Below are 16,099 nucleotides of genomic sequence, written 5' to 3' on the forward strand. Positions count from 1 at the left end.
ATTAGTTTAGGTAATATTGTCATCTTTATTATATTTGCTCGCCCTATTCAAGAAGAGCATTTAATATTTTCCCAATTGGTTAGATCGGACTTAATTTGTGTGAAAAGTGTCCTGTAGTTTTGCTCAAATAGTTTCTGATTTTCCCTTGGCAGATAGATTCCTAAATATTTTATACTATCAGTAGTTACTTTAAATGGGATTTCTCTATGTAACTCTAACTGTTGGATTTTGTTAGTGACATATATGAATGCTGATGATTTATGTGGATTTATTTTGTATCCTGCAACTTTGCTAAAGGTGTGGATTATTTCTGATAGCGTTTTAGTAGAATCTCAGTGGTTCTCTAAATATATCATCATATTATCAGCAAAAAGTGATAATTTGGTTTCCTCATTACCTACTCTAATTCCTTTAATCTCTTTCTTCACTCTTATTGCCAAAGCTAGCGATTCTAATACAATATTGAATAGTAATGGTGATAGTGGACAACCTTGTTTCACCCCTGATCTTAATGGGAATGGTTGCAATCTTTCCCCATTACATATTATGTTTACTGATGGTCTTAAATATATGCTCCTGACTATTCTAAGGAACAGTCCATTTATTCCTATACTCTCAAGCGTTTTTAGTAGGAATGGATGTTGGATTTTATCAAATGCTTTTTCTGCATCTATTGAGATGATCATATGATTTTTGTTAATTTGAATATTAATATGGCCAATTATACTGATAGTTTTCCTAATATTGAACCATCCCTGCATACCTGGTATAAATCCTACTTGATCATGGTGTATTATCCTGGGGATGATTTTCTGTAGTCTTTTTGCTAATATCTTATTTAAGATTTTAGCATCAATATTCATTAAGGAGATTAGTCTATAGTTTTCTTTCTCCGTTTTCAACCTACCTGGTTTGGGTATCAGTACCATGTCTGTGTCATAAAAGGAATTTGGTAGGACTCCTTCATTCCCTATTTTTTCAAATAGTTTATATATCATTGGAGGTAATTATTCTTTGAATGTTTAGTAGAATTCACCTGTGAATCCATCTGGTTCTGGAGATTTTTTCTTAGGGAGTTGATAGCTTGCTCTATTTCTTTTTCTGAAATGGGACTATTTAAGCAATTTACTTCCTCCTCTGTTAATCAGGAAAGCCTATATTTTTGGAGGTAATCCTCCATTTCACTTAGGTTATCAGACTTATTGGCATAAAGTTGGGCAAAGTAACTCCTTATTATTTCTCTAATTTCCTCCTCATTGGTGGACAGTTCCCTGTTTTCATTTTTAAGACTAACAATTTGATTTTCCCCTCTCCTTTTTCTAATCAGATTTACCTAAGTTTTGTCTCTTTTATTGGTTTTTTTCATAAAACCAACTCTTAGTTTTATTTATTAGTTCAATAGTATTTTTACTTTCAATATTATTAATTTCTCCTTTTAATTTTAGAATTTCAAGTTTAGTATTTGATTGGGGGTTTTTAATTTGGTCTTTTTCTAGCTTATTAAATTGCAAGCCCAATCATTGATCTTCTCTTTCTCTATTTTCTTCAAGTAAGCCTCTAAAGATATAAAATTTCCCCTTATTACCGCTTTAGCTGCATCCCACAAATTTTGGTATGATGTCTCATCATTGTCATTATCTTGAGTGAAATTATTGTGTCTATAATTTGCTGTTTCACCCAATCATTCTTTAAGATGAGATTATTTAGCTTCTAATTACTTTTTGATCTATTTACTCCTAACTTTTTGGTGAATGTAGTTTTTATTGCATCGTGATCTGAAAAAGAAAGCCTTTACTATTTCTGCCTTCCTGCATTTAATTTTGAGATCTTTATATCCTAATATATGGTCAATTTTTGTATAGGTTCCATGAACTGCTGAGAAGAAAGTATACTCCTTTCTGTCACCATTCAGTTTTCTCCAAAAATCTATCATACCTAATTTTCCTAATATTTGAATTACCACTTTAATTTCTTTCTTATTTGTTTTGTGGCTTGATTTATCTAATTATTGAGAGTGCAAGATTGAGCTCTCCCATTATTATAGTTTTGCTGTCTATTTCTTTTTGCAATTCTCTTAACTTCTCCTTTAGGAAGTTAGATGCTATACCACTTGGTGCATATATGTTTAGGATTGATGTGGCTTCATTGTCTATGCTACCCTTTAGCAAGATATAGTTTCCTTCCTTATCTCTTTTGATTAGATCAATTTTTGCTTTTGCTTGATCTGAGATAAAGATGGTTACCCCTGCTTTTTTTTACTTCACTTGAAGCATAATAGATTCTGCTCCAGCCTTTTACCTTTACTCTGTATGTATCTCCCTGCTTTAAATGTGTTTCCTGTAAACAACATATTATAGAGTTCTGACTTTTGATCCAATCTGCTATCCGTTTCCGCTTAATGGGAGAGTTCATCCCATTCACATTTACAGTTAAAATTAGTAATTCTATATTTCCTGCCATTATAATATCCCCTGATTATGCTTTTTTCCTTTACCCCCTCAACCCCTTCCCCAGTATTAAACTTATGAGCCCCACTTGCATCACACAGCCTTCCCTCTTTACTATCCCTCCCTCCTTCCTTTAAATCCCTTTCCCTTTCTTATTCCCTTTCCTTATTTCTCTTTTCCTTTTTCCTTTTCCTTTTCCTCTTTTTAGTGAGGTGAGAAAGAATTTTCTGTAAAACTGATATGTTAATTATTTTCTCTTTGAGCCATTTCTGATGAGAGTAAGGTTCACACAATGTTCCTCCCCCTCTCTAACTTCCCTCAGATATGATAGGTTTTCTTTGCCTCTTTGTGGGATGTAGTTTCCCTCTTTTTATCTCCCCTTTCCCCTTTTTCTTACACTATCCCCTTTCTATTTCCACTTCCACCCCCTTTTTTTTTTGTTATATCCTTTAAATCAAATTATACATGTAGTCTTAATGTATCTCCACAACAGAAATATAGTTCTCAAGAGTCCCTTTTACCTTTTTCTGCTTCTCTTGAGTCCTACGATTGGAGATCAAATTTTTTCTTTAGATCTGGTTTTTTACTTAGAGACATATGGAATTTGTCTGTTTCATTAAATGTCCATCTTCTTCCATGGAAGAAATGCTCAACTTAGCTGGGTAGTTTATTCTTGGCTGCATTCCACTTTCTTTTGTCTTTCGGAATATCAGATTCCAGGCCCTTCCATCCTTTAATGTAGAGGTAGCCAGATCTTGAGTGACCCTTATTGTGGCACTATTTGAATGGTTTTTCCTGGCTGCTTGTAATATTTTTTTCCTTAGTCTGATAGTTCTGAAATTTGGCCACAATGTTCTGTGGAGTTTTTTTGTTTTTTGTTTTTTTTTTTGTTTTGTTTGTTTGTTTGTTTTTTTACGGTCTCTTTCAGAAGGTGTTCAATGAATTCTTTCAATGTCTATTTTACCTTCTGGTTCTATTAACTCTGGGCAGTTCTCTTTGATGATTTCCTGTAAAATAGTGTCTAGGCTCTTTTTTTTCATCATAATTTTCGGGAAGTCCAATAATCCTCAGATTGTCTCTCCTAGATCTATTTTCCAGGTCTGTCATTTTGGCAAAGTAGATAGCTGACGTTTTTCTTCAGATTTTCATTTTTTTGGCTTTGCTTGACTGATTCTTGGTGCCTCAGTGAATTATTCATTTCTATTTGTTCAGTTCTGATTTTCAATGAGTTATTTTCTTCATTAGCTTTTTAAACTTCTTTTTGTATGTGTCCAATTGAGTTTTTGAATGAGTTGTTTTGCTCCATGGAATTTTTTTCCATTTCACTAATTTTGTTTTTTAGTGAGTTATTTTCTTTTTCCAATTCACAAATCCTACTTTCTTGGGAGTTCTTTATCTTTTCCAATTCACAGATACTACTTTCCTCTGATTTCTTTACTTTTTCTAACTCCTTAATTCTGTTTCCCTGCTCTTCCTATGAATTCTTTACCTTTTCCAATTCACATTTCAGGAAGTTGTTTACCTTTTCTAATTCACATTTCAGGACATTGTTATTCTCTAGCATAGCTTCTCTTTCCTTTCCCCATTTTTCTTCTAATTCTCTCTTCAGATTTTTAATAGTTTCTTCTAGGAGAGTGTTATTTGGGGAATTGTCTGGAGGTTGTCTGCTAGTAGCCTCCTCAGGTTTGGAAGCCAGCTCTTTTTCTGCATAGAAGCTTTCAATCGTTTTCTTCATTTTTTTGCTCATTTTTTTTTTTTTTAAAGCCTTCAGGGTCTGCCCTCAGGCAAGGAGATTACCAGTTTCCTCAGCAAAGTAAGGATGGGTTTAAGGACAGTATTTGCCCTCTCAATGAGCTGCAAGGAACGGCTGAGCTGCAGGAAGGCTCTGGGAAGAGCTCCATGGGGAAGTGATTATGCCTGGGTATCACCCGCTGGGTTGTGTAAGTGCCCTTAGAGGAGCCCCACTGTGAGGCGTAGTGACTGCCTTGGGGCTAATGGTTAAGGAACAAAAGTATCACTGCCCCCCCCCCCCAAAAGCCCATTTTGAGTATTTGGGATTGCCCTGTCCCTCACTGCACTAGAAGTGTCCCTGTCTGGGGGAGCGCAGTCGGGCTGGGAAAATTCCACTACCCCCAGCAAGCCCCTCACTATACAGATGAAAGGTTGCCCTGGGTTGTGCCCCTGCTGTGTGTGACTGCCCCCCACCATGAGCCCCTCACTGCCGAATGTCGCAAAGAGCTGTGTTATGGTCTGCGCTAGGTCACTTCCAGTCCTGGGTGAGCACAGCCAGATCCTCTCAGGCTCTGGTGTCCCCCAGAGCACCCACCACCCCAGGCTCCAACTTCCCTGCTGATCCCCTACTCCGCCACCAAAGCAAAGCAGTCAGGCTACAGCAGAGAGCTCTGTGCAAACCCCCCAATCGCAGATACCGCCCCGCTCCTGTTTTTCTCTCTGCTCTGCGTGGGTTTTACCTGTCAAGCGCTGTTTTTGAGGCTGAATTAAATACTTGGTAGAAAGGGAATTAGAGAGCTTAGAAAGTCCCATCTTGCTTCTCCACCATCTTGGCTCCGGCCCCCCAAAGTTCTTTATTTCTTTCATTGAATATATACAAGTACTGATTGTACTTTGATAGATTTAGATATTTTATGTATTCTTTAATTATTTGGAATAGGACTTCCTATCCTATTGTTGCCTTATAGATATTATTATTTTATAGAAAAGCTATTTTTTTTTGCATTTATTCCAGACTTCACTTTTCTGATAATATTTTTCTTAATTTGTTTTATATGCTGATGCCCTATGATAATTATTATTACCTGAAGCAGCTAGGTGGAATAGTGGAAGAAAACTAGTTCTGAAGTCAAGAAGACCTAAGTTCAAATATGCTCTCAGATACTAGCTATGTAACCTTGATCAAATCCCTTAACTGTTGCCTCCATTTCCTTAACCATAAAATATAGTAACAGTTCTGAGGATCCAGTGAGAGAATATTTGTAAAATACTTTAGACAGTCCTAGCAAATGATAGGCATTATATAACCTTTCCCCCCTTTTCCTCCACGCTCCCAATTTTAGCCTTGATTTCTTTCTCTCGTTTTGCTATTGCTAGCATTTCTAGAACTATGCCAAATAATAGAAGAAATGAGTGTCTTTGCTTTACTCCTTTATTCAGTAGGAAAGCTTCCAATCAGTCAGCAATCATTTGTTAAGAACCTATTATGTGCCAGGCACTAGTGAATAATAGAAAGAAAGACAGACAGTCCTCTCTCCCAAGGAATATTTTCTTATTGTATATGATGCTTCCTTGTTATGTTAAGTAGATATTTTTTATGATATAAAAAGGTCCCTTTCTGACTTTTAGCCCTCTACGATAAATACAACTTGGTATAAAATGCTGTAATCTGTTTATAGATTTTTATTTAAAAATTTGAATTGATATTTTTGTCTATAGTTCTTTGTTTTAGTGTTTACTAGTTTAGATATTAGAAATTTATATTTATATATATTTTGAAAGGAGTATGACAGCATACTTTCTCAATTTTTGAGGATAATTTGTATAGTATTGCTATTAATTCTTCTTTAAAAATTTGATAGAATTCTCAGCATCAGGACATTATTTTCCGTGCCTCTTTTACATTTCTTTACAAGCAGGAATTCCTAATGTAGGGTCTCTGAACATATTTAAAAAAAAAAAAAAAATATATATATATATATATATATATTTTGATAACTATTCAATAGAAAGCTTCCTTTTGTAATTGTTTTTATTTTATTTTATGCATCTAAAGACATTATTCTAAGAATGGGTCTACCAAGTTGTCACAGGAATCTCTAACAGGAAGGAAATAAAAAATTTTACTTTATGCCAAATTGTGTTCTCTTTTCTGAGAAAGAATTATTGAATATTTATCATTTTTGTCATCATTATCTTTCCCAATTATGATTTTTAATGGTTTTGTTCCTTATTCCACTTGTTATATAAGATTTATTAAATCTCTAATTAATACACAGGTATTTTCTTATGCTCACTAAATTGATTATAATTTTTTTTTATTGTAATTGAGCTTATAAGGAATGTGTTAACTATTTTTACCTTTTAAAATTTATAATATCTCTGTGCACTAATTTGTGGGCAATTTTTGTAAAGGTTCCATGTAATTCTGAGATATATTTAATAATTTTTAAAGGTATCATGTAGAAAACACCATAAGTCATTTAACTCTTAATTCCTTCAACAATTTGTTAAATTCTGTATTTCTCATTTTATTTATTTTCTTCTTAGATTTGTCCAACTCTGAGAGAGAGATACTATCTGAGAGAGAGTCTACTATTATTGTATTACTATCTGTATTTTTTTGTACTTCAGTTAATTTTTCCTTCTATGAGTTTAGATATTATGGCATTTGGAGCATATAAATTTCATCTTGACAATGATTTGTTGTCTCTGCTTCTTTTTAGAAAGATATAATTTTCTTATTTTTCTCTGTATTGTGAATTTCTTTGCTTTTTTGTTTGATAGTATGGTTGCAATTGCTTCTTTAAAAATATTTTTACTTATTGCTTTTATTTTCACATCAAAATTTTTTTTCAAGTGTTTCTTTCCTCATTTTTCCAGAAAGTCATTCTGGATAACAAGTAATAAAAAAAAAAATAAGAAGAGTAACATCAGCAAAATTAATTCTTGGACTACATTATACATCACACACTTCCTTTGATCTTTAACCTCTTCTCCTCTCTTTATATTTTCCTTCCATTTCTTTTATAGTAAAAAATATTGTGTTACAAATATTATTTTGCCACAGAGAAATATAAACAGTTTAACCTTACTGAATTTTTTATGTTTTCTATTTATTGTTTCTCTTTTATCTTTTTATATTTCCTTTGCTTCTTGTATTTGAAGGTTAAATTATTTTTATTCAGCTTTGGTCTTTTAATAAGAAATTCTTGAAGTCCTTGATTTTATTAAATTTCCATTTTTCCCCCTGAAAGATTTTATTCGATTTTGTTGGGTAGGTGATTCTTGGTTTTATTAAATTCTTTTGTCTTCCAGTATATTATATTGCAAGACTTCCACTTCTTTAATGTAGAAACTGCCAAATCCTGTATAATCCTGACTATATTTATGTACTCAGCTCTTCTCAGCAATTTTTTTTCTCCTCTCCTTTACTTCCTCCCTCCCCAAGACAACAGACAATTTGGTATAGAGTACACATGTATAATTATTTTAAACATATTTGTAAATAATACTCATGACAAAAATTAAAACAAAAAGGGAAAACCATGACAAAGAAAAAGCAAACAAAAAAAGTGAAAATGTGTGCTTCAGTATACTTTCAGTCTCCACAATGTTCTCTCTGAATACATGCAGATGGCCTTTTCCATTCCCACTTCATTGAAAATATCTTGGATCACTGTATTGCTGAGAAGTGGTAAGTCTATCATAGTTGATCACCACACAACCTTGCTGTTACTGTGTACAATGTTTTTCTGGTTCTGTTCACTTTACTCAGCATCAGTTCATGTAAGTCCAGGCTTCTCTGAAATCAACTTGCTCATCATTTCTTATAGAATATTAATATTCCAAATTCACATACCATAACTTATTCAGCCATTCCCATTTAATGACCACCCACTCAATTTCCAGTTCCTTGCACTTGTGGGTCCTTTTCCTTTTTTTATGATCTTCTTTTATGATATTGTTGGGTCAGTTTGATAGCCCTTTGGGCTCCCCGGAATGTCTGGATCAGTTTACAACTTCACCAACAATTTATTAATGTCCCACTTTTCCCACATCTTTTTCAGCATTTATCATTATTCTTTCCTGTCATCTTAGCCAATCTAAGTGATGTGAAGTGATACCTCAGAGCTGACTTAATTTGCATTTCTCTAATCAATAGTGATTTACAGCATTTTTTAAAATTGATTATACATGGCTTTAATTTCTTCATCTGAAAATTTTCTGTTCATATCCTTTGATCATTTATCAACTGGAGAATATTTTTATAAATTTGATACAGTTCTCTCTACATTTTTAAAACGAGGCTTTTTTTTTTTTTTTTTTTTTTTTTTCAGAAACATTGCTGTAATGATCATTTCCCAGCTTTCTGTTTTCTGTCTAATCTTGGCTTCATTGGCTTCGTTTGTGCAAAACCTTTCTAATTTCATGCAATCAAAATTATCCACTTTGCATTGCATAATATTCTCTATTTTTTGTTTGATTATAAATTCCTTCCTTTTTCAGAGATCTGACAAGTAAACTGTCTCTTGCCCATTTAATTTGCTTATAGTATCACTTTTTATTTCTAAATCATGAATCCATTTTGACTTTGTCTTGGTTTAGGGTGTGAGATGTTAGTATTTTCTGCCATACTGTATTTCAATTTTCCTAACAATTTTTATCAAATAGTGAGTTTTCATCCCAAAAGTTGGAATCTTTGAGTTTATCAAACAATAGATTACTACAGTCATTGACTATTGTGCTTTTGCACCTAATATATATTTCATGATCTATCATTCTATTTTTTTTAGCCAATATTAAATGATTTTGATGACTGCTGCTTTATAATATAGTTTTATGTCTGGTATGGCGAGGCCATTTTCCTTTGCATTTTAAAAATTAATTCCCTTGATATTCTTGATCTTTTGTTATTCCAGATGAATTTTGTTATTATTTTTTCTTGCTTTATAAAATAAGTTTTTGGCACTATGATTAGTATGGCACTAAATAAGTGATTAATTTAGGTAAAAATTGCCATGTTTATTTTATCAGCTTGGCCTCCCCATAAGCAATTGCTATTTTTCTAGTTGTGTGAAAAGTATTTTGTAATTGGTTTTATGAGATTCCTGGTTTTGTCTTGGCAGATAGACTCCCAAATAGTTTATATTGTCTATAGTTATTTTAAATGAAATTTCTTTTTCTCTTGCTGCTGAGCTTTGTTGGTAATATATAGAAATGCTGATGATTTATGAGGGTTTATTTTATAAAATGCAACTTTGCTAAAGTTGTTAATTGAAGTTTTTTAGTTGATTATCTAGGATGCTTTAAAAAATATCATATTATCTGCAAAGAGTGATAATTTTGTTTCCTGATTGCCCAATGAATAAAAATTATTGATTTGGATTAGAAACAAAATGTTAATAGCTATCAGAATTAGGTGGTACCCCACCAAAAAGGGGAATAATGGTAGAGATATAAAAGACCAGAGAGTAACTAAATTATGACTAATGTTTGGGGAATTCAGTACCTTAAGTTTTTTGATTGAGAGTTGCTATTTTTGTCCATTTGGATGAGTTAGACTCATGGATGGGGATAGGGAAATTTAATACAGTACAAAATATTTCTAAAATCCCCTAAAGAGCTTTTCTTCTTCTTTTTCTTCTTCTTTTTCATAATAGAGATCCTGAACTTTCAGCTATTTGCCGAAATCCTGGCACATTAATTTTGTATCCTGGTGCTGAAGCAATTAATTTGGAAGAATTGATATCTAATTCTCCTAATCATCTTTCTACTATCATCATCATTGATGGGACTTGGAGCCAGGCTAAAGATATTTTCTACAAGAATTCCCTGTTTCGACTTCCTAGACAGGTAAATGAAATATGTTTCTGTATTATGCATGTGTATGCACATAGATTATGCATATATATATATATATATATATATATATATATGTACACTTATCTATCTATATATGTTGGTGGTAGTGTGCATATATATTTTTAGTTATATATATATGTATGTATATATATATATATATATATATATATATAAACCGTGTATGTTGCCATATTTTTCAATGAAGAAACTTTTATCAAATTTAAATTAACTAAAAATACTTTAGTATTTTCATGATGAATTCATAATATAAAATTGTTTTATTAAATGGACTAATTTATTGTTAAATGGGACCCATGTAAAACTTGCACCTATAACATTTTGATATATAGTTCAAACATATACCAGTATATATGATGAATTTTTGTAAATATTATTAACTTTAAAGTTTTCAATGAATTATTTTTCTATTACTTTAAATTTATAGATATGTAGTAACATGTTATTTTTCTAAGTACATTTAAATTTCTTATATGATTTTATAGGGAACATTTTTTTTTCTCTAACTTTAGTTACAGTAATTGACAATTATGTAATTGTATAATAAAATAGTATTTAGAAAATAAGCATTCCAAATCACCTTGATTTTTTCTATGTGGATTGTTAGGCCAAAATCTATTTGGGTAATTATAGATCTTATTTAGGAGGTTCATTAATGTTCAAAGTTTTGGTGCAATCAGCACAATGCCATCTGTACATAGAAACATCTGAGTATCTTATACTATATACTATATATATACTATACATAGGGAATTACTTTGCCTTGGTAATTCTCTATGGCAGAGAAAAATTCTTTGGGCAAACATGTTTATGTTTGATTTTTTTTTTTCTTGAGCAACATTTATCCAAGGAGTGTAAAAAGAGTTATCTTGTATGATATTACAAAATTCATGGGTGATAACTTTTGAATAAGTTTATGGAACTAAATACTTTTTTTTAATATTTCGACAAAAATAATAATATCTTTTTTTCTACACCTTTAGGTAAACTGTGTTTTTCTAAAGATATTGTCTTCTGTAGAACCTAGTTTATCTTCAGATTGCTTTCATAAAAGTTGCACTTGGTACATGTGTAAATTTTCAATTTTCTTAGCAATTTTTGTTAACTGTGAAGTCTTTACCTGAATTATTTTAGTCTTTGGATTTATTGAACATTATGTTTCTATATTTGTTTGCCTCTAGATCTTATGCATCTTTCACTAACCTAATTTTCTATTTTTAACCCATACCACTTTAAATTTCACTATTTTGAAATATAGCATGAGATAAGATATTGCTAATCCCCGCTTTCCCACATTTTTCTTTTAAATTTCTCCTGAAATTGTTGAACTTTTGTTCCTTTAGATGAATTCTGTGACAATTTTTGGTGGTTTCATTGGTATATACTGAATAAATAATTTGATTGAACCAATAGTTATACATATTAGCATAACATAAGTATGAGGAACTTATGTATCTGTTAGATTTTTATTCCTAGGGTGTTTTGTAATTCTGTTCATGTAGTTCTTATAGATACATTCCAATTTTGTTTCCCATTTTATTATTTTGAATGGAATTTCACTTTCTGGTTGGTTTTTATTGGTAATATACAGAAAGAATGATGATTTATGTGAGTTTATTTTATATCCTGCTGCTTTGCTGTATTTGGTAATTGTTTCACTTAAACTTTTTACCTCACTGTTTAGGACCTAATTAGATTACCATTATCAACTGCAAAAAAAAAGTGACAATTTTGTTTCTTTTTTTATTCTGTTTATAGCCTTAATTTCTTTTCCTCCCCCCTTCAAATAATGTGACAATGGACATTCTTGCAATGCATATTACAATGTTCCTTGGTTTTAGATACTATTTACCATATTAAAAGTAGACCTATATATTCCTATGTTTTCCAGTGGTTTGTTTTTTTTTAAACAGAAAAGGGTTATTATACTTTGTCAAAAAAGGTTTTTCTGCACCAGTTTATGTTATTGTATGATTTTAATTTTTTATTATTAATATAGGCTATTATATTTATCATTTTCTATTTATAGTTTGCCTAATATCAAATATCCTGTATGCCTGGCATTAAATTAACCTGATGAAATTGTAATCTTTTAATATGTTGCTTTAGTCTTTTTCCTAATATTGTATTTAGTACTATATTTTTGGGTTGATCATTATTAGGGATAGTTTCTTTTTCTGCTTTGTCCTTTTCATATCAAGACAGCATTTATGCCAGAAAAGGAATTTAATAAGATTTTTTCCTTATTTTTTTTTTTTTAGCAAAGTTTGCTAAAAAGTTTGGGATTAAATTTCTTTAAATATTTGATAGAATTAACTTGTAATTTAATTGGTGTTAACAATTCTTCTTTGGGAGCTAATTTATAGCTTATTCAGTTTCTTTTTATGGGACTGATCTATTTAAATTTTTTATTTCTGTAAACATTCATTTTAATTAAATTACCGATTTTATTAGCATACAATTAGTAAAATTGTTTCAAATGATTTGATATTTACTCATTTACTGTGAAATTTGCTGAGTGCTTTTGATCTACTAATTTGATTTTTATTCCCTCTTTCTAAGATTAGACTGCCTATTAGTTTTGTTTTCTTAGTTTTTTCAACAAGCTAACTCTTAGTTTTATTTAATTGGATGATTATTTTTGCTTTTAGTTTTATTAATCTCTTCTTTGATCTTCAGAATTTTTATTTTGCCTTTTTTTAATGTTTTGCTTTTTTGTCATTTTGCAGTTATATGCTGATTCATTGATCTGTACCTCTTGTTAAAGCAAAGAAATAATAATATAAAATTTTTTTTAAGGTTTAACTATATCTTGAAAATTTTGATATTTTGTCTCAAAGACATTTTTTGATGAAATTATCTATTGTTTCTATAGATTTTATTTGACTCACCAGTTCATTAGGATTAAATTATTTATCTCCACTTAATTTTGCTTTTTTTCATAAACACTTTTTTCATAACTTTTATTGCATTTTTTTCAGCAAAGGTTATGTTTCTTCTTGCTTCTTTTATACATATATTAGGTTATTATACCCTAGTATATGGTCAGTTTTTGTAAAGGAATCATGCATAGTTTATATATATATATAATATAACGTGTATATGAATATAAATCATTACAGAATCAGTAATAATTAGAAACTGGTCATATTTAAGTTTTCATAAATTCTGTTCAAGCCCTTTCATTCTTTCTTGTCTTTTTTTTTTTTTTTTTTTTTTTTTTTTTAGCTTTTTCTAGATCTGAAAAGAACGTATTAATATCCCTTACCACTATTTCTCTTTGTAATTAGATTTGTTTTTCCTTTAAGCATTATATGCCATGACCTGGTGAATATATACTATGTAATGATATTAATTTCCTGTGGTATGTTTAAACATAATTTAGTTTCCCTTCTTATCTCTTTTAATCATATCTATTTTTACTGTTTCCTTGTCTAAGAACATGATTGCTGCTTTTGCTTTTTAATTATTTACTGGAGGCATCATAAATTCTGCTCCAACAATTTATTTTAGCTGTATGAATTTTTCTGTAGCAAATGTATTTCTTTTAAATAATATTGGATTCCTCTTTCTAATTCATTCTATATCCACTTTCCATTTTATGGATTAATTCATTCCATTCACATTCACAATTGTGCTTGTTTATGTTTTCTCTTTCCTTTCCTTTTATAATTTCTCCCTGTTTCCACTCTTTTCTTTATAAGGAAAAAAGAAGAAAAGAAGTAAAATTATAATGAAGTATTATGATCTATAATTTAAGCAGTTTGATCCTATTTCTTTGATTTTTTCTTCCTCTAATCTAGATTGATATCATGAGTTCTTATAATTTCTTCTTCCTTTTGATGCCACCTTTACTTTTCCTACTCTAAATCATAGTGATCCAGTTTGTTTCTTCCTCCTTCTTCTCCTTCTCCACTTCTTCCTCCTCTTCTTTCTCCTCCTCCTCTTCGTTCTCCTCTTCTATTTGTGTCTTTGTATTCCTGTATCCTAGATAGTGTCTGGCATATAGTAGTTGCTTAACAAATGCTAGTTGAGTGAGGGACATAGTAGTATCAACATAAGTTATGTATTAAAAGTTATATCCAAAGAATAGGGGATCATTGCAAACTGAAATAATCAAAAAATCTATCTCTCAATCTCTCACTCCATCTCTCTTTCTCTTTCTATCTGTCCATTTATCTAATTAAAGTCAAAGCCTATTCAGTGATAGAGTTTCTAGAGATTCCTATGGGGGAGATTTATTTTAAATCCATATTTTATATGGATTATCATCCACCAAACAATTTTTATGTTATTGTTTGATATACAAGCTGAGGTTCAATACCACTTCTCAGTGTGGAACATTATCCCTAGGATTAGATTATTTTCTTGGTCTGCCCTGGATTTGTCATCTGGAACGGGTAGTGAATAAGTAGCAAAGCTACTGTTTTGCACTTATTCTTGCATTTTGCCCTTTATACTGGTTCTGAGATGTCTTTTTGTCCTGAAGCCTTGCCTTATATTGGAATACTATTTTTTGTGCACACTTTTTTAGACACTCCATTGTCTGCAAACCTCTCTTTGTTTTCCTATGCTAATTTTTTTCTTTGATTCTCAAGCAGTATTTAGTCTGGTGCATTTTCTACATTAATTTCAGTGGAGTTGAGGATTTGGGAAAAGTTGCTGTATTTCTTCTTGCTAGTTTGCTATTTTGACTCCACCTCTCCCTAAAGAATAATATAGCCTTATATTTCTTCTAATCTTATCTTCTATTCTCCAATACAACTGTATTCTATAGCTTACATTTCTCCATTTTATGATCGTGTAGAGTATAAAGAGATTTTATCAGATACTTTGCTAGTATCCATGTATAATTTGATAAAGTGAGGGAGATTTAAATTAAGAATTAATTAGAAAGGATTCTATTTAACAGAGAAGTGAAGGACAAAGAATCTTAAAAACTTTATTACTTATAATACTGTTCTGAAAATCAATTAAAATTATGACAAAATGTTTTAATTATAGATATGAGAAAATATGAATTTAGTTTATATAAAATTTTTCATAGGCAGCTAGGTGGTATAGTGGATGTCAGGCCTAAAGACAGAAAGACTAACTGAGTTAAAATTTGACTTGAGACATTTAACTAATTGTGTTACCCTGTTTGCCTCAGTTTCCTCATCTACAAAATGAGTTGGAGAAGGCAGTGGCAAACCACCCCAATATCTTTGCCAAGAGAATGTTTAATAGGGTCATAAAGAGTCAGGAATGACTAAACAAGAAAAATGAGCAAATTTTCAGAAATGAATTATATTACTCAAAACATTTACTTGAAGTAACTGTAGCCTTGATGTAGAAACTATCATTGCTAAAATTTTAAAGTAATAAATTTGTAGATTATTGATATGGGAGTATTCTTTCCATAGTAATAATGATGTTTAAATATCACTTCAAGACTGAAATAATTGCATGGAGAGTAATTGGAACTACTATTTAATTTTTATCCTAATAGAAGCTACTGAATATATGTATATATGTTAATAGATATTACATATATAATGAAATGTAACCAGCCCTTGCTCAAAATAAGGTGACAGAGACAAAAAAGATCGTGAAGTAATATAGAAAGCTATTTACATCACATAACAGGTTATCCAAAACATCTTTTTAATGTATAAGTTTATAGCATCTGGTTCTTTGATTTCATTATCAACACTGAAGACAATCAGATTTTTAAGCTCCATATGGCAATCACTTGTGTATACATATTATATATTTCCTCCCAAATTTTTTTTAACAATAGCTAGCATTTAATAATTGGAGTTAGAAGCATTATTCATTTGTTGTGGAAAAATATATGTTGTTATAGCACAGAAAATAACTATAAGGTGTGTCCCAAATGAGTATTTAAAGAAATTGAAAGAATATATTCTTTTTTATTTTGTGGCAATGGAAAAAAACAATAGCAGCACACTATAATGAATGTATTTACTAAGAATATCTGTAAAGTCAAGATATTTATGAAAAATTATATGTATTTCAATATGTTATAACATAAG

The 16,099-nt window shown here is 30.7% G+C and overlaps 1 protein-coding gene across 2 annotated transcripts in view; it reads left to right on the top strand.

Annotated features, from left to right (window-relative positions):
• Window positions 1–16,099, top strand: part of DTWD2 (DTW domain containing 2) — a 109,653-nt gene that overhangs the window by 42,601 nt on the left and 50,953 nt on the right. For both annotated transcript variants that reach the window (XM_074281539.1, XM_074281538.1), the window contains exon 4: window positions 9,842–10,034. In XM_074281539.1, coding sequence (XP_074137640.1) covers window positions 9,842–10,034 — 193 coding nt within the window. The remainder of the gene's footprint in view (window positions 1–9,841; window positions 10,035–16,099) is intronic.

The sequence above is a fragment of the Sminthopsis crassicaudata genome, chromosome 1 (assembly GCF_048593235.1).
Source record: "Sminthopsis crassicaudata isolate SCR6 chromosome 1, ASM4859323v1, whole genome shotgun sequence".
NCBI classification, from domain to species: Eukaryota; Metazoa; Chordata; class Mammalia; order Dasyuromorphia; family Dasyuridae; genus Sminthopsis; species Sminthopsis crassicaudata.